This window comes from Triturus cristatus, chromosome 9 (assembly GCF_964204655.1).
Source record: "Triturus cristatus chromosome 9, aTriCri1.1, whole genome shotgun sequence".
Classification (NCBI taxonomy): domain Eukaryota; kingdom Metazoa; phylum Chordata; class Amphibia; order Caudata; family Salamandridae; genus Triturus; species Triturus cristatus.
Genome location: NC_140592.1, coordinates 935,001,017 through 935,016,906, shown reverse-complemented (window position 1 = coordinate 935,016,906; position 15,890 = coordinate 935,001,017). Strand labels below are relative to the sequence as shown.

The window sequence follows — 15,890 nt, the reverse complement described above, 5'->3', positions numbered from 1 at the left end:
ATCTATGAAAACAATTCTCCACTAAATATAAGAAAAAGTTAAAACTGGCAATAACAGCAAACAAGTAATAAGCAAAAAAGTATTTTATAGCAATCATTTTTATTGATTTTCATAACAACAGTATCATTGCACATGTGTAATCATACAATAACAAGTAACTGCCGGGTGTCCCCTGGCCATAGGTATCTGCAGAATGCCCCATAGGTGGTTCAGATGCTCCATGTGCGGCCCATGGGAACCCCTCCTCAGACTCCTCCGGTACCCCATCCCACCCCCCACTCCCCCCACTACCCCCCTCCCGCCACCCCCCCCAGAGGCTGCTGCAAAGCGTCCGAAAAAAGGGGAAACAGTTTCAGTCTGTGGAGTGCCAGGTCCGGAAGATACGCAACGTCCTCCACGCGGGCGGGAAGACAGCTGCCGGGAGGCCCCTAGATAAGTAGGCCAGCAACGCGCCCCAAGACTCCTCAAAGGCTGTGGGATCATCCCTAAAGCACACCGCCAGACGCTCCATCGAGAGCAGGCGCCACAGGCGGGCGTGCCACAGTGACATAGCGGGAGCAGCCTGTTTCTTCCATGCCGCAGCCACCGTGAGCTTAGCTGCCCCCACGCAGAGCCACCATATAGCTTTGTCTCCTCTGGACACCTCCTCCCAGTCCGCTCCCCGAAGACCCAGGATGACATGAGCGAGGTCCCCGGGGGGTTCAAAGCCCAAAATCTCTTTAATCTGTGCTAAAATTTCTGCCCAGAAAGGTTGAATACTGGGGCAGTCCCACCAGATATGCTTGAAATCCCCGAGGAGACCACATCCCCGCCAGCATAGCGCAGAAGTCCCCGGGAAGATCCTAGCCAATTTTGTGGGGTATAGGTACCAATCAAAGATGGTCTTGTAGTGAGCCTCCCGTAAGCCTACCGACAAGTTATGTCTGGGAATATCCCGCCACAAGCCCCTCCACTCTGCTTCAGTTATCCCTCTCCCCAGGAGTTGCTCCCAGAATTCCATATGTCTGGCCCTGGGTGTGTGTAGTGTGGTCAGCAGCATCCCATAGAGAGACGAGATTGCCCCCTTCATAGAGCCCGCCCGCCCGCGACAAAACCAGTTTCTCCATATCCGTGAGGCTCCGGCAGCCTGCCTCCCTTAACGGTGACGTCGTGGCCCAGTGTTTGAGCTGCAAATAATGGAACTGCTCACTGTTGGGGACCCCAAACTCACTCTTACAGTTCTGAAACGAGCGGAACGCCCCCTTGTCGAATAGGTCCGCCAGCTTTAGACACCCTCCCTCTCGCCACCCATCAAAGGGACCCTCCTCTCTGGCTGGGGCGAAGGCCGGATTAAAGTGTATCGGGGTATATGGTGAAGGGAATGTCGTCCACCCCTCTCTCCGCGTGACCCTATCCCAAACCTCCAGCGTAGTGCGCGTTGGCGTGCTAAGATATGCATTCGGCGGTCTATCTCTCCTCGGTTTCCACAGCAGATCCCAGATGGATCTGCCGGCGATCGCGCGGTCCATATGAAGCCAATGCTTCTCCGATTCCCGTGCCGTCCATTCCAACATGACCCGCAATTGGGCCGCTTGATAGTAAAGCTCAAAGTCCGGCAGCCCCATCCCTCCGTCCGCCCTCTGTTTCCGAAGCACCGTGAAAGGGAGCCGGGCCCTCCCTCCTTGCCACACAAACTGAGTGATCAACGTCTTCAGCTGCGTAAGAAATGCTTTCTCCAGCGGGATCGGCAAGGCCTGAAACAAGTAAAGGACCCGGGGCAGCACCATCATCTTCACCGCGTTGATTCGCCCCAACCAAGATATGTACAAGGGCGTCCACCGCCTCAACTCCTGCCGCAAGTGCGGCAAAACTGTGGTGTAGTTGGCCCCATACAGTCCCGAAACCGTCGGCGTAAGCTGCACCCCTAGATATTGTAGCGAGTGTTGAGCCCATGAGAGCGTCGTCTGGGATTTGAGCGAGGCCACCTCCGCTCTCGAGAGTGTGAGATTGAGTATGTAGGATTTGGTCATGTTGACCTTGAACCCTGCCACTCTCTCAAAGTCCCTCAATTCCCCCTGCACCGCGGGCAGAGAGACAAGTGGCTCCCCCAGAGTCAGCAGAATATCATCCGCGAAGAGGGAGATTTTGTGGTCCTCCCCGCCAAACCGAATCCCTTTAATGGATGCATTCTCCCTCACCCGAATGGCTAGTGGCTCTATGCTGAGGGCGAAAAGCAGAGGGGACAGCGGGCACCCCTGTCTAGTACCTCTAGTCAGTTGGAAGGGCTCGGAAGGTGTCCCGTTGACCACCACTCTCGCGGAGGGATGGCGGTAGTTAGCTCGCACCATCTCCATGAAAGCGTCCCCGAACCCAAATTTTCGCAAGGTCAAGAAGAGGAAGGGCCAGTCCACGCGGTCGAACGCTTTTTCGGCGTCCAACCCGACCAGCACAGCTGGAATCTTAAATCTGGATGATTTCTCGATAAGGTGGATGGTACGCCGTATATTATCGTGCGTCTGGCGCCCTTTAATGGTCCGGGTGGATCAATCGAGGCAGCAGGTCATCCAGGCGGCTAGCTAAGATCATGGAGTAGAGCTTGGCATCTAGGTTCAGAAGTGCTATGGGGCGGTATGACGCACACACCAGCGGGTCCTTGCCCGGTTTAGGCAGGACCGTAATCACCGCCTCTGCCATTGACTTGGACACTCTTGCCTCCTTCGCCACCGCCCGAAACAGAGCCGTCAGATGCGGGGCGAGCTCGTCTACAAAGTGCTTAGAAAAATGGGCGGTATAGCCGTCAGGCCCAGGCGCCTTGTGGAGCTTGAGACGCTTTATGGCATTCCGCACTTCCTCCTCGGAGATAGGTTCGTCCAGCCGCTCCCGGTCCAGCGCTGATAGCTGGGGGCACTCCACCCCATCGAGATATGCCGTTTGTACGTCGTGTGCCAGCGGGCCCCCCCATACAGCTCACCATAGAAATCCCTAAAGGCTCTAGTCTTCGCTGCCTCCTCGTGTGTGACTCGGTCTGGTCCTACCCGAATGCCTCCCACATAGGATTTTGCCCGCTGAATGCGAAGCTTTCGAGCCAACTGAGAACCCACCTTGTCCCCCTGTTCATACCCCGCGCGGCGCAGCCTCAGCAAGGTATATTCCGCCCTGGCGCTGTAAATCGCCCGCAATTTACCCCTCACCGCCATTAGTCGGCGTTGAAGGTCGCGAGTGGGTTTATCTTTATGTCTGCCCTCCAACCCCCTGAGTTCCTCCTCCAGTGCCTCCCGTTCCAATGCCTGTTGTCGCCGCAGCGACGCCTGTAGTTGGATGCATTTGCCCCTCATCACCGCCTTGAACGCGTCCCACGTATTCTGATAAGAGGTGTCTTCAGGTGGGTTGTCCTGGAAGTACTCCCCTATGGCCTCGGTCAGCTCTACCCTCCGCACTTGGTCTCGCAGGAGGGCCCCTGGAAAGTACCATCTGCCACGACCCCGCACCCCCCACTGGAGCTCCAATAAAACCATCCCATGGTCTGAGACCGAGATGGGGAGAATCTGCGCCCCCGTCGCCTTCCCCACTAATGCCTGGCTAATGAAGATGTAGTCTATTTGAGTGTAAGTCCGGTGAACATGGGAATAGAAAGTATAGTCTTTTGCCGTCTCGTGGAGAGCCCGCCACCCATCCTGCAGACCTAGGGAATCGAAGCGGTCCTTGACTCGCTTGGAAAACACTGATGACCTGGCCCCCGTAACGTGGGAGCCGTCCAGGACGCCATCCCACAGGCAGTTAAAGTCCCCCATCAGAATAATGGGGCCCTCCGCGAACCCGCCCAGGGACCCCAACATGCGCGCTGTGACACCGCCTGACCCGTGTTCGGAGCATACACGACCGCAATTGTGCAAAGTTGGCCCTGAAGCCACCCCTTGAGCATGAGCCACCTCCCCTCCTTGTCTCTCTGTGAATCCACGACTTGAAAGGGTGTGGAGCTATGGAACAGTATCGCCACCACATTATGTTTTGTGTTGGCCGCTGAGTGAAAAATCTGCGGGAATGCCCTATGCTTGAGCCTACCCCCATCCTCCCTTGTAAGGTGTGTTTCCTGCAGAGCAACTACCTTAACCTGCCGATCCACAATGTACTTCAAGACCTGCTGTCTCTTCTGGGGCGAGTTCAGGCCCTTCACGTTCCATGTAGCCCACGTCACCATCTTAAGTGAGTGTAAACCCCCCTCTCCACCCCGTGTTGTGGGATCCGCCGATACCAGACCTCAGCGCCTGTCCGCCTCCGCCCCCTGGGCCCCCCTTCTGATGTCTCGCCGTCCCTCCCCGGACCCTCTCCACGTTTTCTTTGCAGCCTACCCCTTTCACCCTCCCCCCCCACCCCGACCCCCCCACATCCCCCCCCCGCCCGCTCCCCCCCACCACAAGAACCCAGCCATGGAACCCCTCGTGCCTGGGGTAGTTCCAGGGAAAGTAACCAAGACCCCGCCCCATCGAACTCCTAACCTCATCAACTTGCTCCGCAACCGGCAGAGCATCAACAACATGTGTGCCAGACAAAGGGCTCTTAGAGAAAAAACAAAAACCTCAGTGTCCATGTAACCTCAGTGTCCCTGTGGAGACTGCCGCACCTCTCTTCTGAGCCGTCACAGACTCGTCACCAGCCACCTGGCTTCGCCGCTCGGGTTCTCGGGTCCCTCCCAGCCGGAGGACCCCCCGCGGTCGTTCCTGAACTGCATCCCGGTGAATCCCGTACCTCCAGCTCGCGACCTCTACTCACGGTGGGGCCCTCCTCGCTGGCGTTGCGCCCTGCGCCACTGCTCCCCCTGAGAGCCGACTGCCACTGCCCCGGACGGCCCCGGGCCGCCTCCTTCCTCCGGTTCCGTTGGGAGGCCCAGGATACGCAGCCCATCTCCCAAATCTGTGATGTGGTGTCGTTTATTTTGCCATTCGAAGCTGAGCCCGAAGGGATAGGTCCAACGGTAGCGCACATTGTCCTCTTTGAGTTTGCTGGTCACCGGGCGGAGCTGCTGCCTCCGTACGAGGGTGGCCTGCGACAAGTCCTGATATAGAGAGCAACTGTAGCCCTGGAACGAGACCTCCTTCTTCTTCCTCGCCGCTTCCAGGATGGCCTCCTTGACTGGGAAGGCGTGCAGCTTTGCCAGGACATCCCTAGGTCTCCGGCGTTCGCCGTGAGCCGGTGGTCCGACCCTGTGCACCCGGTCCACTTTTATTTTCAGGTCTGGCCTGTTCACCACCTCCCCAAAGAGGCCAATAATAAACGCCTCCAGGTCCGGACCCTCTGCGCCTTCTTCCAAGTCTCTCACCCGTATATTCTCCCTCCGGGAACGATCCTCCAAGTCCTCCAGCTTCAGGGCAGATTGCGCCAGCTAAGCGCGAAGCTCCGAGCACTCCGACCGGGAAGCCTGAGTGGCACTATCCAGGGATTGCACCTTCTCCTCCACCTCCAGGATTCGCGATCCCACGGCGTCCACATCACGGCGCAGATCACCGAGCTTCTCCGTCAGGTCCCCACGCAGTTGGTCCAGGCTGGCGTGGAGGTCCCGTTTAAGTTCACCACATAAATCCCTCTTGAAGTCCCGGAGCGTGGCCACCAGGTCATCCTTCGTCAAGGCCATGCTGTCCCCTCCGCCTGGACCTCCCTCGTCTGCAGTGCTGGAGAGCGCCTGGAAGTACTTCGCCACGCGGTTTTCCTGTGGCTTCGGCGCCTTTTTTGTCGGGGGCGCACGGGACGACCTCCCCATCAGACCGTCCCCTCCGTGCCTCACGACGTCGCCTCCACCAATTCTATGGCCCCGTTGCGTCCGACCACCACTGCTCGGCCACCGAGACCCCGGAAGCTAGAGCAGGGACCGACTTGTCTCCCCCCGCCGCATCCAGGCACTCAGCAGTTCCCACGGGCCGTGCCTCAGAAAGTCCTCACCAGCGCCGACCCGCACCTACATCTCAGAGCGCCCTTCACATCTAGCGCGCCAGAGAACCAGTGCTGCGGAGGCTCCCCCGATGCCGGCAGGTGTCTTACTTGGTCGCCATCTTGGAGTCAGGCATCGTCTCGCGCCAGGGCGCGCGGTGATCGCCCCCGGCGCCCCCGCTCCCTCCAGCCTGCCTCGGTCTCCGTTAGGGCGGACCACTCATCTCCCGTCGGCCCGCCGTCCCTCCTCATGGGCTCCGTGATGGCCGCAATCTCCGCCTCCTCGTGCGAGTCCCACGGTAAGGTGGCCCCGTGCGTTGTCCCACTCTCCGGCGCCGGCAGGTTCAGGTTCAGCCTCACTCCCGCCGCGGCGGTCACCCCCGCTGCACGGTCACCACGACAAGCCTCCAGTCACTCTCCTGAGTCCGGGAGGACCGCCGCTCGGCGAACGACCGCGGCCCTCCGCCGCCATTTTGCTCGGTCGCCGCTCCCGGGTCAGTGCTCGCTTTCTAGCTGCACCGGGGCCGCCACATCCTCACGGCCGGTCCATTCGCCTCCACAGGTGTCCCGCGAGTGTTTTCCTCGCAGTGCGCCAGTCCAGAGCCCCCGTCTAGCCGCTTACAGGAGTCCGTGGGGCCGGAGCTGACTCGGTGCACTACCAGTCAGCCATCTTACTTGGCCACGCCCCCCAAAAAAGTATTTTATAGTACATATTGTGCCTATCGGAAATGGATAAACATAGCACATTTCAAAGGAAATGGAAAGTACTCCTGGTGGGAAATAGGTTACCCCATGACATAATCATTCTATCTTTTGAGTGGTTGTGGCATGCATTCAGCCCTTGTTGTATGTTCCACCCCTCCAGACCTCAAACATGAATTTGGCTCCACAACAGACGAATCAGAACACTCACGTAACTTCTCCCTATGAATCCTCAACCATTAACCAATGCATGCGTTTCCCTCTTGAGTTACACTGAAGTCTCAAATTTAAGGCTTCAGTAGTAGCTCCCAAATGGCACTTAGCTAGCTTACTACAAAACCACACTTTTGCCATCACTGAGTTTGGCCAAATCATTATAAAGGGCTAACACTCTAAAGGGCTCTGTAAAATTACTACTAACCTTCTCTTTCCTCCTTTGGTCTTTCACTTTGACAAAATCACCAACCAAATGCTTTACTTCTTTGACATGATGCGTACTATCATAATAATGTTTGTACTGCTCCTGTGATTTGCTTATAATTACTGTAACTTTATTTCAAGAGACACATTCTTGCCCCTCCCATTACATCCATGCTTGGTTGCCTTTAGTGAACAGATTTCTGCCCTTGAGAATCTTGAATGGATAATACCCTATGACTCTTTAGTAACAAACTGTGGATCATTGTCATCCAGGAACCTCACAACAGTATTTGAATCCACTCACATTCATATCCAGTTCAGGCCACTTTGAACATAAATCAAACAATTCAAAAATATACTGATTAACTCCTTGTTGATCACAAACTGGCCCTAAAATGTCAATGCAAAGCTTTCCCAAGGACTACCAGGTCTTTCTAGTGGAGACAAAGGCAGTCTAAATGTTACCAAGCTTTTATCTGCATGTAAGCACTCAACACACTCATGTACAAATCTTTCAACCTCTAAATCTATGGCTTGCTACTTTAATTTACCTTAATTTTCTGCTTATTCTTAATGATACCTAGTTTTCTTTCATGGTTGATCTCTAACACTTTTGCTCTTTGGGCCCGATTCACATGGGTAAAATGAGACGAAAGTCTAACTTTATGACTTTCAGTATTCACAAAGGGCATTTACTACTCTGAAATGCCCTTTGTGAATACCAAAAGTCGAAAAGTTCCATTGTGGTATTAACAAAGGACATTTACGTGCAGTAAATGCTCTTTGTGAATATCGAAAGTTGTAAAGTTATACTTTCATCTCATTTTACCTTTGTGATTCGGGCCCTTAGAGTTTAGGATGGAATTAATCCGATCCCTCTCAACACTAATCCTCTTTCTTCCCATGATAATTTCCACAGATGTTTAATGTCGGCCCTAATAAATTTCTTGTCAGGTAAACTGTTCAATGTGTATTATTTCACTTGACATAAATTTTCATCTGATTCATAACATTTTATCCAATGGTCCATGGTTATGACTTCAGTGATTAGATCTTCCACTGCTGCCACATGCACGTCTTGCTATTGATCATTATCATAATATTCTACATGTAAGGGAGCACTGCTCTGGTAATCTGCAACTTTACTCCTTGATGCTGGTAAATATTCTAATTTGTAAGTGTAATTAACAAATGTAAAGATAGTCTGGTTATTCTTGGTGCTGCTTTCTCCTTTCCAGCTGTGGTGAGTAGTTTGGTGAGTGGTTTGTGGTCTGTGTGGTTTAAGAATTATGAGCACCAAATATATTGTCAGAATTTGTCAATTCCCTACACACATGCTAACATTTCCCTCTCCATAATAAAGAATTACTCCACCGTGGGAGAAAGCGAACGTGAAGCACACAATATTGTGCATTCTTGTGAGTTTTCTTTAATTTGTGATAGAACTATGCCCTACTCACAACCACTAGCATCAGTGGTATTAATGGCTTTCACAGAGGAGTCAAACCCTTGTAAAAGAATGGCAGAACAAATGTCACTCTTGATGCAATCAAGGTAATTTTGATGAATACAGTTCCTATCAAATTTGCTAGAATTCCTAGGTAAATGTCTAATATCAACAGATTTTCCTGCCAAATCTTTAAGAAATATTTTGCAAAATTCAGCTAACCCAAGGAAAGATCTGACATCATCTTTGTAAATAGGAGTGGGACCTTTCTTAATGGCTTCCACCAATTCTTTCTGGGAAAAAATACAATTTCCTAACATTTCATGTCCCAAATATATGATGGGAATAAATGCAACACAACACTTCTTAATCTCTGCAATTACCCTTTTGTCACTCATCACCTTCAATACACTCCTCACTCTACAATCATGTTCTTCTCTATCTGTACACATGATATCATCTTAAAAAAACACAACAGCTTCTAGATGTTTGAAGAGTTGATACATCAAGCATTAAAACACAGCTACGGCTGATGACAGCCCAAACAGCATGCATTTTGTACAGAAAACACATGAAAGGTATGAAAAACTGTCAAATGCTTACTCTTAGGGTGATGAGGTAGTTGATGGTAAGCAGAAGTGAGATCTAGTGACGTGAAGCACTTAAATCTGTCAGTCACACTTGTTGAATCACATAAATCTATGCAAAGCCTCACTTTGCCATTAGCTTGTTAGACTACTACCAAAGGGGCCAACCATTCACTAGCTTTGATTCCCTGTATGCTCCTTTCTTTGGCTAGTTTCTCCAATTGTTCCTTAACTTAATTTCTGATACAAAATGGTATATTTCTCACTTTGACAATGAAAGGAGTGTTTATATCCTTCAACGAAATCTTATATTAAAACCTTGCAATTCACCATTATTCTGTGAAAATACTTTTGGAAATTAATTCTGTATTTGTTGCAAAACAAATTCTTGACTGTTTAAAAGGAAAACATGTTCAGCACTACTCAGGTTTAATATGATACCAAGATTTCTCTGATCTAACCATCTCAAGACTGGCGGCCCGTTTTCAGCAACATACGATTTCCCTTCTGTTTCTGTGCCTTCAAAGTCAAACTCGACTATATGATACCGAGCCATGGGTATTGGTTCACATGTGAAACTCGTGGGTGTACATCAGTGGACACTAAATCGTCTCCTAAGGTATCCCCGAATTTATCATTCCATGTTCTCCGATTCACAATTGTGGAGGGAGAACCAGATTCAGCAACTATATCAACTTGGACTCCACTCAAAGTGATAGAGCAGACTGGCTTGGTTCTCAAACGTGCATTCAATCCCAAAACTTCATAATTAAAACTCAACACACATTTTTATCTCTTTATTAGTGTCTAGATCTGAAGAAGAATCTGATCAACCGTTAACCATTTTAACAGCAGATTTATGACTGTTTTTTTTTCCTCTGACACACTTTTGCAAAATGTCCAGTTGTGCCACAAAACAAATATTTTTGCTTCTATGCAGAACATTGTTTGTCATTAGCAAAATGTTCTTTGCTTCAACACCTGTAGAAACTATTCCAGTTATCTTGTTCCAAGTTCTCAGACGTGTTATCTTTATTAAACCTAGATTTTTGTTCAAAGGGCTTTGTCACATGTAGAGTTTTAGGAGGCACAACTTTCCACACATTATCTTTCTGTCCATGTTTAAAAAAGCTGCTTTAACGCACATCTTTGAAAGTTAAGCCTTTTGTGCAATGGCAATTGCATCTTTCAGGGCTAAATCTCCAGTTCCCATAGTCTTTCCTATGCATTGGTGTCATTGGTGTAAATGACAATTTGATCTCAGATAAGATCGTCATGAATGTTTCCAAATTTACATAATCTTCAATACACTGTGATCCTTGTTTGTTTCCATTGGTAAAAAACTGAAGTTGTCAACTGAAATGCAAACAGACGGTGTAAAATTATTATCAAGATTTTCAGGAGCATTTGTGAATACATCCCTACCTGTAGGAGCTCTATTTTTTTTGTCAATTGTTCATACACTCTTAAGCCTTCAGGACCAACAGTGTGAAGCAGTATTTTAATGGGAGGCAATTCTCCCCCAAGTCTTCTATTGTAAAAATATAATTTAAAAAAATAGGCTTTCCATTGTGGCCATTATATCACTGGCTCACTTGGTGCCGGTGTTAGATAGTACTTGATACTTCAATTTGTACTCATATATGGAACAGTATGCAACTTGCCCGTAAGCACACATTAGAAGATTTTTCAGGTAGAGGATTGCAGAGCTCTTATCGAATTGAACACTGCTGAATACTCTTGTGATATTTAGTAAGCAAAGATGGCAGCCCATAAAATCATGCCGGTTCCAACCCTCTGAAGCTTCATGCAATGAATTCTGGGGTGCACCCATCTGATGTGTTGAACCAGCAGAAAGTGCGTGGGGATACTTATTTCAAGGCTCTGTAGAAGGTGTGAGGTACTGCACATGATCAGTAAGTTAAATATAGTATGGAACATGGGACCGCTACGCACTGCCAACAGTCATTTACAGTAAAACAGCCACAAAAGTAAAAATGTACACATGGCTGAAACAGTAAAGTTGGCTTATGATAAGTTGTGTTTGAGTGTAGTTGTCATCAAAAATTGTCCAATTAATGGTCATAAGCCACAGTGGATTTTGCCATTCAACATTAATCTGTCGCATGAGTTTGCTGAGGTTCATCAATAATCACCATTCTGTAGTGAATGAAACTCCAAGCCCACAAAGTAGAATATAAGGAATTTATTAAAACCTTTACAGAAATAAAAACCTCAGCGCGCAAAGCAGAGGACACTTCTTTTCACTCCGCTCTCCCGATCTCTCTCCTCAGTCTCCAGAATGTCATTACATTCTCATTCCAAGAAAATGTGATGACCTGGCGAACACTAGGACTGGCTTGGACACCTTCCTGTACATAAACAATCATGCGTGGCATTTTGCTGTTTTATATGTGCTGCACAATGCAGCACACATAAAAACTGCAAAAACGAGGAGAAATAAATTCGGGGCAGCGTCAAAATCAATGGGTGTTGCGGCGGAACGCCCACCGCAACTCCTATTGCTCACCCCTTTCACGCTAAGTATAGCATGAAAGGGTGCCTTCTTTACAAGACAGCATTAAGCCAAGTTAAGTTTCTTAACACTGCCTTGTAAATAGGGCGAATCCCATATTACCACCACAACATCAAAAAAGTGACGCTCTGGTGGTGATAGAGACTTGTAAATACGCCCCTTAGTCTCGCAATTGGTATGAAGGCCAACGAATTGTAAACTTGTGAGTACTTTCTAACATTTGTGATTCTCTCATTTTCCGCTTTACCTCCATAGATAAGGCAGTAAACAAGTCAGTAGCACTCGCAATGTGTGCTTTTGGGATAGGAAAGTGTCATGAATTCTTCCATAATTTATGAGTGTGTTGGGAGAGGGTTTTGTGAACTTTATAGACAAAAAGGAATTTGTTTATTTTCACAATTATACCACACCTAGACCTTTAGATTCTCAGCTCAACCAACAATTCACAATACTAGGCATACACCTGTAGTTTAAAAAACAAAAAACAAATGTGTAATGCTGCTGTTTTAATGGCCGTACGGACCAGACTAAGAGGTGGCAGTAAATTCCAATTCTTTTGCAAATCAGTTTGTGCAGAGATCTGTTTTTTTTAGAGTTTTCTATAGCACAAACTAGACCCAAGAATAATCGGGTATCAGAGCGCTTTACATGAGCATCAGTTACAGAAGGACACATTCATTTTTGTTAGGCACAGGGAGATTAAGTGATTTGCCCAGAATCACAGGATTCTGAGCGAAGTTGCCGAGACTCGAACCTGGTTCCCCAGCTTCAAGGTTGACCGCTCTAGCCATAAGGGTACATCCTCTCCCCATTCCACTGAATGATTTAATTACCGTGCACCCGAAGAATTTGCCCCACACAGATTTTTGCAAGTCACTCTGCCGAAATTCATCAGGGTAAAACATGCAAAAAAAAACATAAGATGCAGAGTGCAGTACTGTAAATGTTGATCCTGCATTCTATGCCTCATTTCCAAGTACAAAAGTCGGATGAGTTACAACTCCTGGTAAATTCGCAATGATAATAATCAGTCCTCAAGCCTATGATTTTGCGAAATGCTATTGGGGAAATAGTCTAAAAGGTCTTTGTGTACTAAGATTGTGCAAACTTAGTAGCATGCAAGGAATTTCGTTTGCTGTATTTTGGTCATGTATAATATATGTTCAAAAGTCCTTATACTCCAGGCACGTTCTCATGTGTATGCATTTTACATAACATTTCACTAGCGAGTAGCAATGTTTGAGGGCAAATGCAGGGCCGGACTGGGAACCAAAACCGGCCCTGGCAAATTGCTCAGCCGGTCCCTCGGGGCTTGGGGGTGACGCCGAGCTCTTTGCCAGGGCCGGTTTTCGGCCGATTTTGTTACAGGGCCGATTTTACAGCTATGCTGCAAAAACGGCACTGTAACAAAAATGGCCCCCAGGGGCCTAAAACCGGCCTCCACCCGTGCGGCGCACCGGGGAATTGCCCGGTGCCCGCTGCGGCCAGTCCGGCCCTGGGCAAATGTAGTGTATGAGATGTACAAGCACCCCGCGTTTTCCTCAGGCAGTGAAGTGGGCAGGCTAGAAGCGCATGTACCACTGGCGTAACGAAAGCTGAGGGGGCCCCCCTGCAAGATACACAGAGGGGCCCCCATTCCGGATTTAATCTGGAGCTCTAAGGCCCGAGTGCTGGGCGGAGTGGGCCCCCTGCAGCTCGGGGGATGCGGGGGCCTGTGTTACGCCCCTGGCATGTACCGATCTGATTTTTTCCTGACAACTGAAATGACCCGGATTTTCCCTCTCTTTGCAGGTGTCTTCATCACACATGGGGATGTAGGAGTGGGGACCATTGTGGGCTCAGCTGTCTTCAACATTCTGTGCATAATTGGAGTCTGTGGGATATTTGCGGGGCAGGTACGTGTGCTTTCTTCCTTTACAAATTTACTATCATTTGTGGGTAGTCTGTTCTAATGTTGGCACCTTGGGCATAATACACCACAAACTTCCCTTCCAAACATCTGTGCAAATGAGATGTTGCATGAATCTCATTCGGTCTCAAGTTTAGTTATTAGATTATTACAGGATTTTAAACAATAGAAGTTTTGTCTGCGCATTGTACCTTGTGAGGTTGCATCTGTTAGAGTGAGATGTTCTACAATAACAGATCAATTCCATAGCTGAAATTTTTTATTGTCTGGGGCAAAGATGTTGGGTGAAGGAAGGGGCTAATGGTCGGTGGATTGTCAACTAGTAGAGTGGTTGAAAATATAAAGCTTCCATGATCAAAGGGAGTTGGTGATCTTTGAAAGTGTTCGGGTGATAATACCCATCTCAGTGCAAGTCCAACCGGGTTGAGAGATATCTCCGCAAGAAAAAAATGCACCTTGCTCCTCAAGAAACATTTTGTATTTGAAGACATAATTTGCATGTAAAATGCCTGAAACCATAAAAGTGAGTTAAAAACCAACTACTTTCCTTGACAATATTGTGCATGTCAATGACTTTAGAACAATATTGTTACACGTCGAAATTTAAAATTCATTACTGTGGCACCACATCCCTCAACACTGAATTGTTAGTGATATTGGAACTGATGTCGCGCACTATTCGACTGCCGGTGACATCCCAGGATTGAGGTGTTACCATTGCAGGCCTCTCAACAGCCTCCTGTATGCTGCTGATGGGCTGGGAGATGAGCAGTGAGGAGACTGTAGAAGTAAACGTGACCCATTAAGGCCTCTTTACTTTGTGTTCTTCCTACTTTTTCCTACTGCATACTTAAGCCCCAACACCAGGATTAGTAAATTCCGTGGAAAGTGTATCAAATGACAAGAGAGGAGTATCTTTTTCCTACCACTGGCTATATGAAAAGTCATAGGGATGATAGTCCAAAAATCATTATTTGCAGTCTGACCTTGTATTTCATTTTTAAAAACGTATGAAGGATCTTTCTTCTTTTCTACACCCCACTTCATTTCATTTTTCTACCCTGACCGTAGTCACATGATCAACTTGGAAGGGGAAGGATGGAAACATTAAAAGATGAATTGAACTCACATTCTTATGCCCTAGACACCGGACAGGTATATCTCACAGGCTCATCCACGTCAGTTTCCTCACATGTTCAGGCAGCAGACAGGTTCAGGCAGCAGACAGCTTCAGACAGCAGACAGGTTCAGGCTGCAGACAGGTTCAGGCTGCAGACAGGTTCAGGCAGCAGACAGGTTCAGGCAGCAGACTGGTTCAGGAAGCAGACAGGTTCAGGCAGCAGACAGGTTCAGACAGCAGACAGGTTCAGGCTGCAGACAGGTTCAGGCAGCAGACAGGTTCAGGAAGCAGACAGGTTGCACTGGTTTCCCTTCACATTCACCAATCTACCCTAACCCTACTACTGTGGGTTGTCTAGAGATAGGAACATCTGCAGTGAAAGGGTTACGGCGAACGTGTATCGACCCATTTTTCTCATATTTCCTTCACTTGAAAAACATTTTACTTTGTGAAGAAAATGCCAATTTGGTTAATATATCGCTGTTTGGGGGCCTGTCTTATATTCACTCCATCACTCTCTCCGACTTGAAATGAAAATGAGTTTAGATGTTAAATGCTGTGGGAATAGCTACTACCAATGTATGTATAAGCAAACTGTCCATGGTGAGTGATCACCACCTTGTCAATGCCAACTTCCAAGTCAATTTCATTGGATACACATTTTCTTCATCCCTAATCGACGCTCATGAAAGAGAAAAGTCGGGCTTCCTGGTGTATTTATCACAGCAATGCATGTCGTCTCTATCTCTGAATATCATGAGAGACTTAGTCTGTGGTTCAAGATCTCAGATAATCAGTCAAAGATGCAACTTTTCCTAAGAACTAACCTCGGTGTCAACACATGGAAGCAAATAAAGCACGGTCTCTGTGCTCTAGTGGAACCTGCAGATCAAAAGTCTGACTTCCCGCAGGGCCCGCTCAGCCCACAGGTAACCTGTAACCTGCAGCATTTAAAAAAAGCAAAAATGGAGGATATTGAGCTCCCTATAAAAACGAGGTATTGCTAATATACTTTATTTAATTTGTTTTGTAAAGTGCGCTATCGTGCACAAATTAGAGTCTTCTGTCCCTGTACACTGGCCCACACTGGCTTTCGTAATGAAAAAAGGGAAGTCACAACCGAGAAGTGAAGAGCCAGGCTTTAAATTGCTTCCGGACTGTAAACAGATGGACAGTGCTCTAGGGTGAAGGGTTAACGAGCACCAAAGGGGAGCTCCTTGAACCTGGGAAAGACCCAGCAAATGCATATCAATCTATCTCCTGTCACC

The 15,890-nt window shown here is 48.3% G+C and overlaps 1 protein-coding gene across 2 annotated transcripts in view; it reads left to right on the top strand.

Annotated features, from left to right (window-relative positions):
- LOC146799097 (sodium/potassium/calcium exchanger 4-like) overlaps positions 1 to 15,890 on the top strand; it is a 611,785-nt gene that overhangs the window by 420,093 nt on the left and 175,802 nt on the right. For both annotated transcript variants that reach the window (XM_085626506.1, XM_085626505.1), the window contains exon 6: positions 13,385 to 13,488. In XM_085626506.1, the coding sequence (XP_085482632.1) occupies positions 13,385 to 13,488 (104 nt within the window). The remainder of the gene's footprint in view (positions 1 to 13,384; positions 13,489 to 15,890) is intronic.